This window comes from Vulpes lagopus, chromosome 8 (assembly GCF_018345385.1).
Source record: "Vulpes lagopus strain Blue_001 chromosome 8, ASM1834538v1, whole genome shotgun sequence".
Classification (NCBI taxonomy): domain Eukaryota; kingdom Metazoa; phylum Chordata; class Mammalia; order Carnivora; family Canidae; genus Vulpes; species Vulpes lagopus.
The window spans coordinates 79988801-80001280 of NC_054831.1; the positions used below are offsets into that span (position 1 = coordinate 79988801).

Below are 12480 nucleotides of genomic sequence, written 5' to 3' on the forward strand. Positions count from 1 at the left end.
TGGTCTCAACTCTTGTATTTATCTAAATATTTCCATAATACAATCATTTTTTTTTTTTTGAGAGTACAGGCCACATTGTCTTGTAAAATCCCATCACACTGTGCTCAAAGGACTGAGGGTTCTCTGTGGAGAGGATCACCCTCTCCCTTTCCATCACAGAGACCATCTGAACCGTATGAATTTCTCAGGGAGCTCAGCTGCCCTTCCAGGTGGGAATCCACCCGAATCAAGCCCCGTCCCTCCCGTCCCCTCCCTGGCAGCCCAGGGCAGAGGCTGGTGGTTCGGGCCTCGTGGATCCGTCCGCCCGGGCAGGAGGAAGAAGAGGGAAGCCATGCTCAGAAGTATATGTTGAAAGGATAGTCCTTGTGGTTTACAGCTCTGAAAAACAGGAAAACAAATCAAATGCTTATTCTCTTTAAGAGAAACATTCTAAGAGACACAGTTGTGCACTTTCAAGGTCCCCGATGTACCAAATTAGTCTTTGGATTCGCTCAGGGGCACAGCCTCAAACAGAAAAGACTTAGGAGTTATGAGAAGGCTTAATTAACCTAAAACATATATAATCAACACCGATTCAGGAACCAATCCCCCTATTTTGAAAGGAAGTAAAGGAGACGTATTTACATGGGTAATGTGCACAGCCGCAAGTTCCTGTCCAGGCCGAGGATGTCATTCATGTCCTGTTCTGATAATTTAAAGTCGAACACCTGCAGCCAATACAGATGTTCACGGCAAAGTCAGGTCAGGGAGCACTTTGTCGAGCATGTGCTACCTGCCAAGTGTCGTGCCAGGCCTCTCGGGGACACAAAGCGGAGGGCGAACGGTGCTTGTGGCCCCCGGGTCTTCCCCAGAGCCTTGGCCTTCCCACACGCATGTGGGCCGCGGGCCTTGGCCTGCCGCTGGATGTCTCGGGGCCGGCTGGGAGCCCCTGGAAAGTCGTCGGGGGGTACTGCACTCACCCCCTGGGAGTATGGGACACCCTGGGACGGTGAAGGGGTGCAGCAAAGCTTTCCCACTGCTCAAAAAAAAAACAAAACCCAAAAACATTTGTGCCTCCCACCCTACCAGCTAGGAGGACACTCATCCCCGGGACCAGCCACTCCGACAGTGTTCAGAATGCAGGGTCCTCTTCGCATCTGTTCCCTCTGAAGCCAAGCTCTAAGCTGCACTGTCCCTGCCCCGCCCACCCTTTGGCTCCTAACATACTTGAGGACTATGACCCGCTCCAGAAATAGCTTTTCTCCCAGGAGGGCCGACCCTGGTTGCAGCTGAGGGGCTGGGAGAGAAGGTGGAGTGGCCTCGGGCTCGGCCTCTGCCCACAGGAGAGGCCCCACCACAGCCCAGGGGAAGCCAGGGACTCGGGGTCCCTAGCAGCTGTGGCTGGAGGGGGGCAGGGGCCCGGGGGGGTGGCTGGGCTCAGTTCTGGTGGGGTCGGCGGGTAGGTGCCTGGCTGTTCTCGCCTCCCCACTCCCGTCTCAGCTCCCAGGCTGGGCACTGTCACACCCTCGGGTTCCTCGGGCTGTGGCCGCAGCTTCACCCTGCGCGCCCGCTGCATCACAGCCAGCAGGGCCTGTGCGCGAGGTGGCCGACCCCCGCTAGCTGCATGTGTTCCCAAGCCCTCTGCCTAAAAGAAGAGAAGCACTTTCCTGGATATTCTCAATAATCCGCTTGGGGGTGACTGATTTGGGAATTACGATCACATTCCTCTGGATCTGAAATCGGAGCAAAATCTGCAGGAATAAAAAAAAAAAAGTCTAATATCAGACACAGGGAGGAGATTCCACGGAGTTGGTGGTTTCTCACGCAGTTTACAGCATATCGTACAGTGAAAAAGTCCAAAAGTCAGGGGCAGCTTTTAATCACAAAGCTTTTCTGTTCCAAAGTCCTTTACGAACCCACACCAGTATTTTCTGGAAGGTTTTCCCAATGTGTATGTAATGACCGCCACTGGCCCGCGGAGACCTCTCTGACTTAATGAGATCCCACGGATGTGCCCAACGCCTCGACCCTGGACGTCAGAGCAAGGAAGCCGGTGGGAAGGCCTTTCCTGTTCCACTCGCTGGTGTGCAGGGTGGAGGGGAGGGCAGCACGTGCTGGTGAAGCGTGGGGGCCTGGCCAGGGGCTCCTGTCCTCCGTCCTTGCCCATTTCAGCCCCCAGAGGAAGCAGGCCCGCCCAGCCCCTCCTACCTGTGCCGGGGACTTGTTGTGCTTCTGCGCCACCCTCTGGATCACAGGGTCATCCATCAGGTCTACGCCCTCACTAGAGAGAGCAGGGCCGGGCAGGGGGTTAGGGGGTCCAGTGTGCATGCTCCTGGCTTTGAAAACCCCGCTACTTCCTCCAGAGGGCAAAACCGAGATTTATTTTCGTCTGATCGCTACAGCTGCTCACTGCGGGGATGGTAAACGGGACGGAAGCGCTCCCCACCCCGACCCCACCGGCTGACACTTCCCAGGAGACAGCTGGACACACTGCTGGTCTTGGTGGATATGTGGTGTTTCCTCGAGGACGAGGTGGCACCATCGGAGGGCCCATGGCCTGGTGTGACGTCTACGGGCTGTCTGACCTCGCTCACCGTGGGGCCTGCAGTGGCATCTAGACTGCTGCTGCTGCTGGCAATCTCAGAAAGCTCAACTCAGGGCCCACACGAGCCTGAGCCCGGGAACACGCGGAAGGTCTAGTGCGGAGACCCCGAGGCTACGGCCTGGCGCCACCCCTGGGCCCGCGTCCCGCAGGGAGAGGCCCTAACCACTCCGGAGAGGCGTTTCCTCGGCTACCACTCCTTAAGCGGCTCTACAGACAGTGCTCAGAGCCTCCTGGAGGAACTGACCAGCTGATCTCACCTGTCGCGGGCCCAGCACTCAGCTGGTTCCCTCCCCTGGGCGGCCCTGGGACCCCACGCTCATCTGCACGATACGACCTGGCCTTCCAGCAACTACCGCGTTCAGACACCTGTGCCCACCTCCCATGGCAGACGCGCGCACGCGCGCGCGCACACACACACACACACACACACACACACACACACACACAGGTATTTAGAGTCAAATGCTTCCAGCCCTCCTGGGCCCCTGGTCTGTCCCAGGCACCGAGCCGGGGGTGGAGGAGAGTCACAAATCACATGCTATCCCTGCACTCGAGCAGCTCTGACAAGTGGGGACAGGAATTAATGACAAGACCGTGAGACGAGGGCTATGGACAAACCGGGATACGGGGAGTGTGGGGGGCTTCCTGGAGGAGGTGACACAGAAATAAACCGTGTATCAGAAATCTGAGTTAGCCAGATTTAAAAAGAAAAAAAAAGGGTCCGAGCAAGATCTCAAGGTAAAGAGAACAGCACGTGAGGGGCACAGAGCCCGGAAAGACAGCGCTCCTTCCCGGGAGCCCCGTGTGGTGTCAAGTGCTGGGCGAGCGCACTTGTTGGGGGAAGAACCGAGGCCAGAAGCACGCAGAGGCCAGACCAGTGGGACTTCGAGGCCAAGCCAAGAACGGAAGGGTTTTCCAGCAGGAAGGTGACCTGATTCTACTGAGCCGCCCCGTCTGGTACCTCGGGGACAGTGGGTGCAAAGCGCGAAATCCCGGCCTGAGCCAGGAGGCTGCGAGAACTAGCGAGAATTAGTGGGGAGAGCGCCCGCTTAACTACGGCAGGGGTGGCAGGAACACAGATCGAGACAGACCCGGCCCTGAGGCAGAATGGCCTGGAGGACGTGCAGGTGTCTGGTCCGGGTGGTGCGAGCGGCCAAGGGGGCTCGTTAGCTTAGCAGGTGGAGGGAGCACGGCACACAGCTGGGGTCGGTGGGGGGGCCGGACGAGCCTCCCCTTCCTTCAGAGAGCCCCTGCCAACCACCCGAATTCTTCCCTGCTAGAGCCCCACGTGCCACCACCCGCGACGCACCCCTACCTGGAACCGCCAAGGGGCCGGTACGCGGTCACGGACACCTGTCTGGACTGGCAAAACCCGATGAGCTCCTTCTGGGTGAGATACGGGTGGCACTCGATCTACAGAGAGAGTCACACCTTACCAGGGGGATTGGGACCGACAGGCCGCCAGGAAACAGGGCACGCGCTCACGGTCGGCTCTGCCCCAGAGGAGCCACAGGCCTGTCCCCAGGCGCAGGCCTCCGTCCCCGTGGGGTGACAGGCCCCTGGGAATGGGCAGGAGGGCTCCCATGCTCCCTGGGCGCTCCGACGGCCCCTGCCCGGTGAGGTGCCCCCTCTGGGCCTGTATTTCCGCTCCAGCCTGTGGCACTCTCGTGCCTCACGTGGGGACAGTGGCTGCTCCGTGGGTGGCAGCCAGGGAGCTTCCAGAAGGCAGAGGCTGTTCTGCTTCCTGGTCTGGGTGCTGACCGCTTGAGCACGCTCACCTGCGGAGACTCACCGAGCGATGCCCTTTCCTGTACCCACATGATAGGAAGGGTATATTTTTTTTCAAGATTTTATTTACTTATTCCTGAAAGACACGGAGAGAGAGGCAGAGACCCAGGCAGAGGGAGAAGCAGGCTCCATGCAGGGAGCCCGATGCGGGACTCGATCCCGGGACCCCAGAGTTACACCCTGAGCAGAAGGCAGATGCTCAACAGCTGAGCCACCCAGGTGCCCCAGAAATTCGTTGTAAAAAAAGGAATCTGATGCTCTATGCTTAACGTCCCCAAACCAGAAACTACCCAAGGGCCCATCCACGCCAGAATGGGTAACTACCCTGTGCTGTATTTACGTCGCGGAATGCCACGCAGAGATGGGAACGGTGGATGACCACACGTGAACGTGGACGCATCTGACAACTACACTGTGGAAAGCCAGACGCAGCAGAGTACGTCACGCGTCACTTCACTGACTACGTTCAAAAGCGGCTCGGTGCCGTCAGTAATCAGCACAGCAGCTGCCCTTGGCGGGCGGCGGTCACGCTGTTTCTGTGCCTGGATGCCGGGCACGGAGCGCGCCGAGGCTCAGGAGAAGTCATCGAGTCCCAGGGTCATGTGCGCGCTTTGTGGACGTCCGTGACGCTGTGCAACCGTTCAGGTAAAGTGAATTACTGCAAAAATGCCCTTTGCTCACGAGCCAGCCTGGTGCATGGAAGGCCTGGGCAGCACCGTGGGTGAGGGAGGATGGCTCGCCAGGACCCTCTGCCGCCTCTGCACAGAGCAAACCCAGCTCCGCCCGCGCCCTGCCTCCCCAGGGCACCCGCCGTCCCCCAGGCTCTCCTGCCTCGGTGTCCGCTCCCGGCCGACTTGCTCCCCACGGCACCACTCTGCAGCTCCGGGAGGGGAAGGCCCACCTTGCACCGCCCCCTCCCGTTCCCAGCTTACTCACGCGGATGGGGCAGCTGCAGAGCCAGCTGTTCAAGCCTCACCTGGTTAGTGATTGGCTTGAATCTCAAGTTGGGTTTGTTCAAAAGTTTGTCGAGCTGCTTGTGGTTGAAGTTTGACACCCCGATGGCTTTCACCAGCCCCATGACCACCAGGTCCTCCATGGCCTAGAGAGAACACAGGGTCCCGCGGATGCTCCACGCCCTGCACGCCTCTGCACACTGCGCTGAACCCACTCCACCCACCCCAGACTTCTGCGGATCCCACCCGACGTCCCACGGGCATTTCTGCCTCCAGCGCCTACTCCACTTCCACCGCTCCCCGGCTGGGGGGCCTGGGGCACGTGTTTATGACCGCACGGAGCCTCAACGTCCCCACCTGCAAAGTGGGGACAAGCCTGTCCTCACCACAGGATTGTCTTAAGATTCCATCCAACAACACGCACCTAGCATTCAGCTCAGGGCCCAAATCTCCTGAACGAGCAGCACGTTAGGTATCGTTACTCCTCTTACTCTGACTACCTGCTGATGCGATGTCTGCGAGGATGTGCGATGCTGACCATTGGCTCGCCTCCCTCTCTACCCAGGTTATGGACCTCCTGAGCACCATGAGGTGCCATCATTGTCCTGCTGGCCCTCTGCTTGAGGCGGAGTGTGGCCCGGTGCAGGGGACAGCGGCGGCAAAAGTCCCGAGTGGCCACGGGCAGGCGGCCAGCGAGCAGACACCAGCTCCTGCCTGCACGCTGCAGCAGCATCCAGAACTCCACTCGTGCTGCCGAGACCGCCCAGACTCTAACCCACGGCTTTCCAGAGAGGCAGTGCCCTGGGACAGAAAGGGCCGGGGACCCCCGGACACTGGCCCTGATAGTCCAGGCCCTGCTGCTAATCCCTTTCACTGATTCCCGTTTAAAAGAAATGGGGGGAGAGGGTAGTCTGGGGGGCGCGCTTCCCCATCTGTGTGCCCCTCACCCCACCTGGTCCTCGAAGGCCGGTTCCCACTCCTCTCCCTGAACTCGGTGTGAACTCGCCTGCTTCCCACGCCTCTACCCCACATCAGTGTGCAAGATCACACGTGCTGGGTCAGCAGGCCAGCGGGGAACCCCCCGCTCCCGCACTCGCTGCTGTACTTGAGGCCTCCTCCCCCCTTTCCGTCCGGGCTCCAGCAGCAGCCTGCAGAGCTGCACCCCATCCCTCCAGCTTCTCCAACGAGCGGTTACCGACAAGCCGTCGGCAACTACAAAAGAGCCCGATGGGGCCCCACCAGGTAATGGGGAAATGGATTCTTAAGTTTTATTTCTATCCTCTTCTGTGTTTCCGTCATGACCACGCGCTGTTTCCTAATCAAGAAACAAGCGGACACTGAGAGTACCGGAGGCCTGCCCTAGTTGTCGCTCAGACGGATGCGTCGGCGAGAGGAGGCAGCCCAAGCTACGGAAGCAGGTGGCCGCTGAGTCAGGTGTGCACCCCCGTTCACGCCGCACACCCGTGCGTTGGGCACACAGCCAGTGTACCTGAACCAGCAAGCTCGCGATCCCCCGCCAGCCGATGGCTCACCTCCCAGGTGTCCAGGAAGTCCGTGTCACTGGCTATGACCATGCCGCTGCGGTCCAGGGGCACGTCTTCTTCCCCGGACTGTGAGGCAGAGGAGGGAGCCAATGGGGAACTGCCGGCAAGTGAACGTGCGCGTGTGGCCCACGCGGCCCGGGGACCCCGGCCCTGCTGCTGGCCCAAGCTCTCTGCACCACCCAACGGCCGTGAGCAGGAAGCCAGCGCCTCCAGGACGTTACCTTGAAGCCCATGGGCCAGTGCATGAGGTAGAGGTCCAGGTAGTCCAGCTTCAGGGCTGTGAGACTCCTGGTGCATGCCGCCTTCACCAGCGACTTCTTGTGGCTGGTGCACCAGAGCTGCCGGCGGGAGGAAGGACACCCATGTTAGCACCACAGCTGCCCTGTGCCCCACGATTCCAGCAGCGGGAAGGTGGACAACATCCGCAACCAGGCGGCAATCAACACGAGGTGGTGACTCGGCCTCGGATGGTCCATGGGGCTCCCTCGGGGACGGATCTCCAAAACGGGGCCCCTGCTGCCTGAGTAGGGGGAAGCAGGGAAGTTGGCAGCACGGGGAGCGATTTGTGGGAGGGCTGCCTGCTTACGGGGATCCACTGGGACCAGACGAAAATCAACCCAAACGCCTGCAAGCAGAAGGGCGGGCGCGAACCGTCTGACTCACTCACTGGGTCTCCCGTTAAGTCAGCGCTGGCTGGGAAGGCCGCGTGGCCGCGGGTGAGGTGGGGCGGGTGTCCAGCCGCCCTGTCCTGACCTGGATACTTCCAGCCCCGCCCCTGGATCTGCCTCCCATTACTTCCCGCTCCGCCGTGTCGTAGTGACCGCAACGAGGCCCGTCTGGGGCCTCCGACACAGCAAGAAAAGACAGATACGTGTTCCAGAAAGAAGACTGGAAGATAGAAAGAGAATCCAGAAACACCGGGTATTGACAGAAAGGCAGGAAAACACAAAAAAGGGAGGAATGTACTGTGAATAAATAACGGTGCCTTCTAGACGGTGAGCATACAGAGTGATTTCTGTAAAAAACTTGCATTTCCAAATGTCAAGGGTGAGGAGCACATCTGCCCTGCCGGCTCTGCTGCGCCCCGGAGAAACCTGTGCCCGGGTTTGGGGGCTGGCCTGGCAACCCCTCCTGGACCAGCAGGGGAGCTCTCTGAACCCCGCCAGGGACACACCGAGGCCTCTCCAGCTCTCTGGGACCTGACGAGTCGCAGAGTCACGCAGGACAGTGACACTAACACAGGAGCAGCAGTGCGTCCTGCAGCTATGGACATCGGGCCTGGAAAGTACTTGAGATGATCAGATCCCGAGGCTGGCTTTACATGCAAGGACGCCGTGAGCCCGTGCCACCCAGTGACTGCCCAGTGCCTCGGAGCTCAGGGACACCTGGCGTGAGGGCTGGGGCTCTGGCCTCAAGGTCCTGACACCCCGCATCAGAGTCAACAGCTAAAGCGCTCTGGACTGTGCGCTGCCCGCGTCTGCCCCTCAGTGGCCCGCACGGCTGTCCCCCGGGCCCCCTGTCTCCCAAGTCCGGGCTGCCCTCCTCTCCCACCCACACGGCGGCCAGGGTCTCCGGCCTCCTGAGCAAATGCACCTGTCTTTCCTTCTTTTTTAAAAAAAGATTTTATCCATTTATTCATGAGAGACACACAGAGAGGCGGACACACAGAGGGAGAAGCAGGCTCCACGCAGGGAGCCTGATGTGGGACTTGATCCTGGGACCCCGGGGTCACATCCTGAGCCAAAGGCAGCCGCTCAGTCGCTGAGCCCCCCAGGTGTCCCTGCACCTCTCGGTGGCTGCAATTGCCTGATCCGACACAAGTCTCGCTGCTCCACCATATGAGCTCCCTACTTAAACACCTGCAACGGTGCTCCTCTGTGGGGAACAAGAGCGAGCCCCTGATTCACAGGCAGCTGGGGCCCCGGGATGCAGCCTGTCCCCCGCTGCAGCCTCATTTCCCGGTCCAGGAACGCCAAGCATCTTCCAGGTCCCTGTACCTGTCCCCACCGCGTGCTCTGCCCACGTGTCCCCTCTGCTTGTCACGCCATCCTGGGCGCCTTCCCCTGCACCAGTCCCAGCACGCGCGTCCTGCTCAGCTCCCCGGGGCCCAGAAAACCCTCCACACACTAGGTCGGCTCTCCTGCCCCCCAAGCCCTGCGGGGTCTACACCGGGGTCTACACCCTGCGACGTCCTACCTTACTGACGATAAACAGGTCCTCCCGCCTCACCACGCCCTCCGTGATCTTGCTGTGGATCCCAGCTCCGACCTCGCTCTCGTTGTGGTACAAGTAAGCGCAGTCGAAGTGCCGATATCCCGCGTCGATGGCCACTTTCACGGCCTCGGCCACCTCCCCCGGGGCCGCCTGCGAAAGGAGCACGACAGAAGGAACGCTCGCACTCAGGACACGGCCGCTGCTCCCCCGCACCCGGGTCAGGTCCCGGCACCTGGGTCAGGTCCCCGCACCCGCGCCAGCGTGGGCTGGCCTTGCAATCAGGGCCCGTGGGAGTCAGGGCGGCTCCCAAGCCTCTAAGTTCCAGCTCCTCGACTTGTTCGGGAAAACTCTGTAGGTATTTTTGGTGCCTGCAAATCAGGGAGCCACATCCTCTGCTGTGCCTCCTGAACCAGCAGAGGAATAAAGACACGGAGGAGGCATCATAATAGTAAAGGAGACATAATAGTAAAGGAGACATAATAGACATAATAGTAAAGGAGAAGGTGTGGATTCAGCCCCTACCTGGGAAGACCAGAAGGCCAGGGGGAAAGGCAAACAGGGGTACACTCGCTCGAAGATAGCCCACCCCCCGCGGAGGAGCTCCCCAAACCCACAGGCACAGTAGGGCTTTCATCAGAAAAACGCTCCCTGTGGACGGGGCTGCTCAACAAGCAAAGGGGCTGAAGCGGAGGAAGGAGCCCGGGGAGGGCTCACGACGGGCGTCCCCCAAGGGCTTCGTGGTTCTCAGAGCACCTGCTCGCTCGACCTTCACGGAACCCCCCGCGCCAGGTCTTCACTCACGAGCAGCATTCAGAGGCGCTGAGAGCTAATGAAGCAGCATCCACCCCAAGTCGGGAAACGAACCACCAAGAAATGAGAAGGGGAGGGAAAATGTGAGAACAAGAACGAACATCCAATAAAGACACGGCGGAGAAGATCAACAAAGCCAGAGCTAGGTCTCTGAAAAACCTTAGTAAGGTGGACAAACTTCTGATGAGACTGACAGCACCAATTTTTTTTTTTAATGACCTCAATGAAAAACAGCCATACAGATTAAACCGAGACCCAAAATCGCAGAAAATATTATCGGTCACTACAAACTGACAATTTGCAGAGATGAAAAGACTGGGAGAAATCCCTAGAGAAACTTACTCGAGAAGAAAAGCCGAATTGTCTTATAATTATCTTTTTTTTTTTTTAAATGAAGCAATTCGTTGAACACAGAGTTCTACGTTTTCAAGGATGAGATCATCCCAAGTTGACACTAAATATTTCATAGAAAAGGAAAAGAAAGAATATTCCCAACTCATTCCACCAGACCAGCATAACCCTGGCATCAAAAGCAGACAAAAATATTAGTAGGACAGTCACACATGGATCTTGCTCATCGATCGTTCCAAAAATCCTAAGTAAAATAACAGCAAAGTGGACGCAACAATATACTACGGAAAAAGAACATACCACAGCCAGACTGAGTTTATCTGACATGGCCAAGGACGGCTTGATATCAGAAAATCCATAATAATACTTCACCACATGAACAGATTAAAAAAATACACGTTGTCAATCAATGTTGGATAAGATTCAACACCCATTTCTGATTCCAACTCTCAGTAAACTAAGAAAAAAGAAAACTCTTTAACCTGGTAAAGAATACCCACACTTAAAACAACAACCATAACAACAGCAAAAAAAACAAAAAACAAAAACAAAAAAAAACTAGGCCCCACACCTAATATGAGGTTCCAACTTCTGACCCTGAGGTCAGAGTCCTATGCTCCACCAACTGAGCTAGCCAGATGGCCCAGGGAAGATTATTTTCCTATGCATCAACAGTGAATGAGCTGAAGACATAATTTCAGAGAAGTTTCATTTCCAATAGTATCACAGAGCGTCCAGTATCCAGGACTAATTCCCCAAATGAAGGGTCTGCTCTCTCCAGGGAAAGCTGTATGTACAACCAGACGAAGAGACACTGACAGACACAATCTATCTAGGACAATGTATTAACAGAGAAATAGACTATGCTTGTAGAAGGCCGGGTTTAGTACGAAAAAGTCAGTTCTCTCCAGATTGATCCATGGATTTAATGTGATCCCACAGACTCCGAATGAACTATCTTCCTCACCCCCCCCCCCAAGGCCATCTTGAACCTGGGGTGTCCTTGTGCTTCACTGGGGTGAATGCAGCCAGAGAGGTTTCCAACCTAGGCTTCAGGGTGCCCTGTGCATTTCCCTGGCTCCCTCAGGGCCTCAGCCATCATCACCCAGAGGATACCCCAGGGTAGCCTGCTTGAGGCTGAGAGTTCGGTGCAGCCACAAGGATTAGCCCCAGGGGGCCCGACCCAGGCATGGGACAGGGTTGCCCAGCGGAGCACCCTGCATGCAGCCGAGCACCCTTCACGCAGCCGAGCATCCTGCATGCAGCCGAGCACCCTGCATGCAGCCGTCGGGACCCACATGCTGCCCTAGGCCACTGTGTCTCTGTGGTTGTCACTGAGGCCGCCCTTGGGGGCCAGCAGAGATAATCGATAGTAGTGCTGTGACCTGACTGCGCAAACGCGAGACTCTGCGTGGTGGTCAGGAAGGGGCGAACAGGGCCGACCCAGCTCTGTGCACCTGGGGTCCAGCAACACCAGAGAGGAATGGCCCCCGAAGCAGGCTTTTTTTTTTTTTGCAGGTTTCCTAGCGCTGGTTGCTGTGCAGAGGACGGTGCAGCAAAGGCAGGCGGGGAAGTCGAGGCACGGAGCCCTGCGGAGCGCTGGCTGCGCGCGCACACAGCTCGAGGCGGGGCCGCGGAGCCCCAGCCACCGTGCAAGTCGCACCCTAGGTCTGCAGGAGCCGGAGAGCACCTCGCAGGATTATACCTGGGTGATGCTAAGCCCTCCGCAGCCGGCCCCTCCCACGATAAAACGCGGGGTCCAACAGGTGCCAGCAGGTGCGCAGGGGCGTGTGATGCGGGGTGGCCCCCACCCCGGGGCGGCGGGTGGCCCCGCGGGCCTCGCAGGGGAGGCCGCCTCACCTTCCAGGTGCCCAGGCCCACGGCCGGGATACGCTCCATCCTCCCGCCGCCGCCGCCGCGCAACTGCCGGGCTCGCGGCCGCAGCTCCCCGGGGGCGCGGGGGGCGGGGCCGGAGGGGCGGCCCTGATTGGCTGGCGGCCGGGGACACGCCCACCCCCGGGGAGCCCGGGAGGCGATGTGCGCACGCGCCGGCCTGCGCGCTCCAGGAGCCTGGGGCCTGGGGCCTCGGGCCTGGGAGGGAGGGAGGGAGGGAGGAGGGGGGAGAGGCCCGGCCGCGGGGAGGCGGGAGGGGGGGCTGGTTGGTGTTCCCGGTTCCGGGGACCGCAGGGCTGGGCCAGGCCCCGGCTCCCGGCGCTGGAGCCCGGGTAGGGCCTCC

The 12480-nt window shown here is 59.0% G+C and overlaps 1 protein-coding gene across 1 annotated transcript; it reads right to left on the bottom strand.

Moving 5' to 3' along the window:
• AKR1E2 (aldo-keto reductase family 1 member E2) lies at positions 1-12212 on the bottom strand. The gene is made up of 10 exons (XM_041767908.1): positions 12105-12212; positions 9066-9233; positions 7091-7207; positions 6858-6935; positions 5349-5471; positions 3900-3997; positions 2188-2260; positions 1647-1730; positions 625-707; positions 1-378 (listed from the first exon to the last, which is right to left on the bottom strand). Exons 1-10 carry the CDS (start codon positions 12141-12143, stop codon positions 336-338), a joined length of 906 nt encoding a protein of 301 aa, XP_041623842.1. The 5' UTR covers positions 12144-12212; the 3' UTR covers positions 1-335.
• Between the last annotated feature and the right edge of the window lie 268 nt (positions 12213-12480).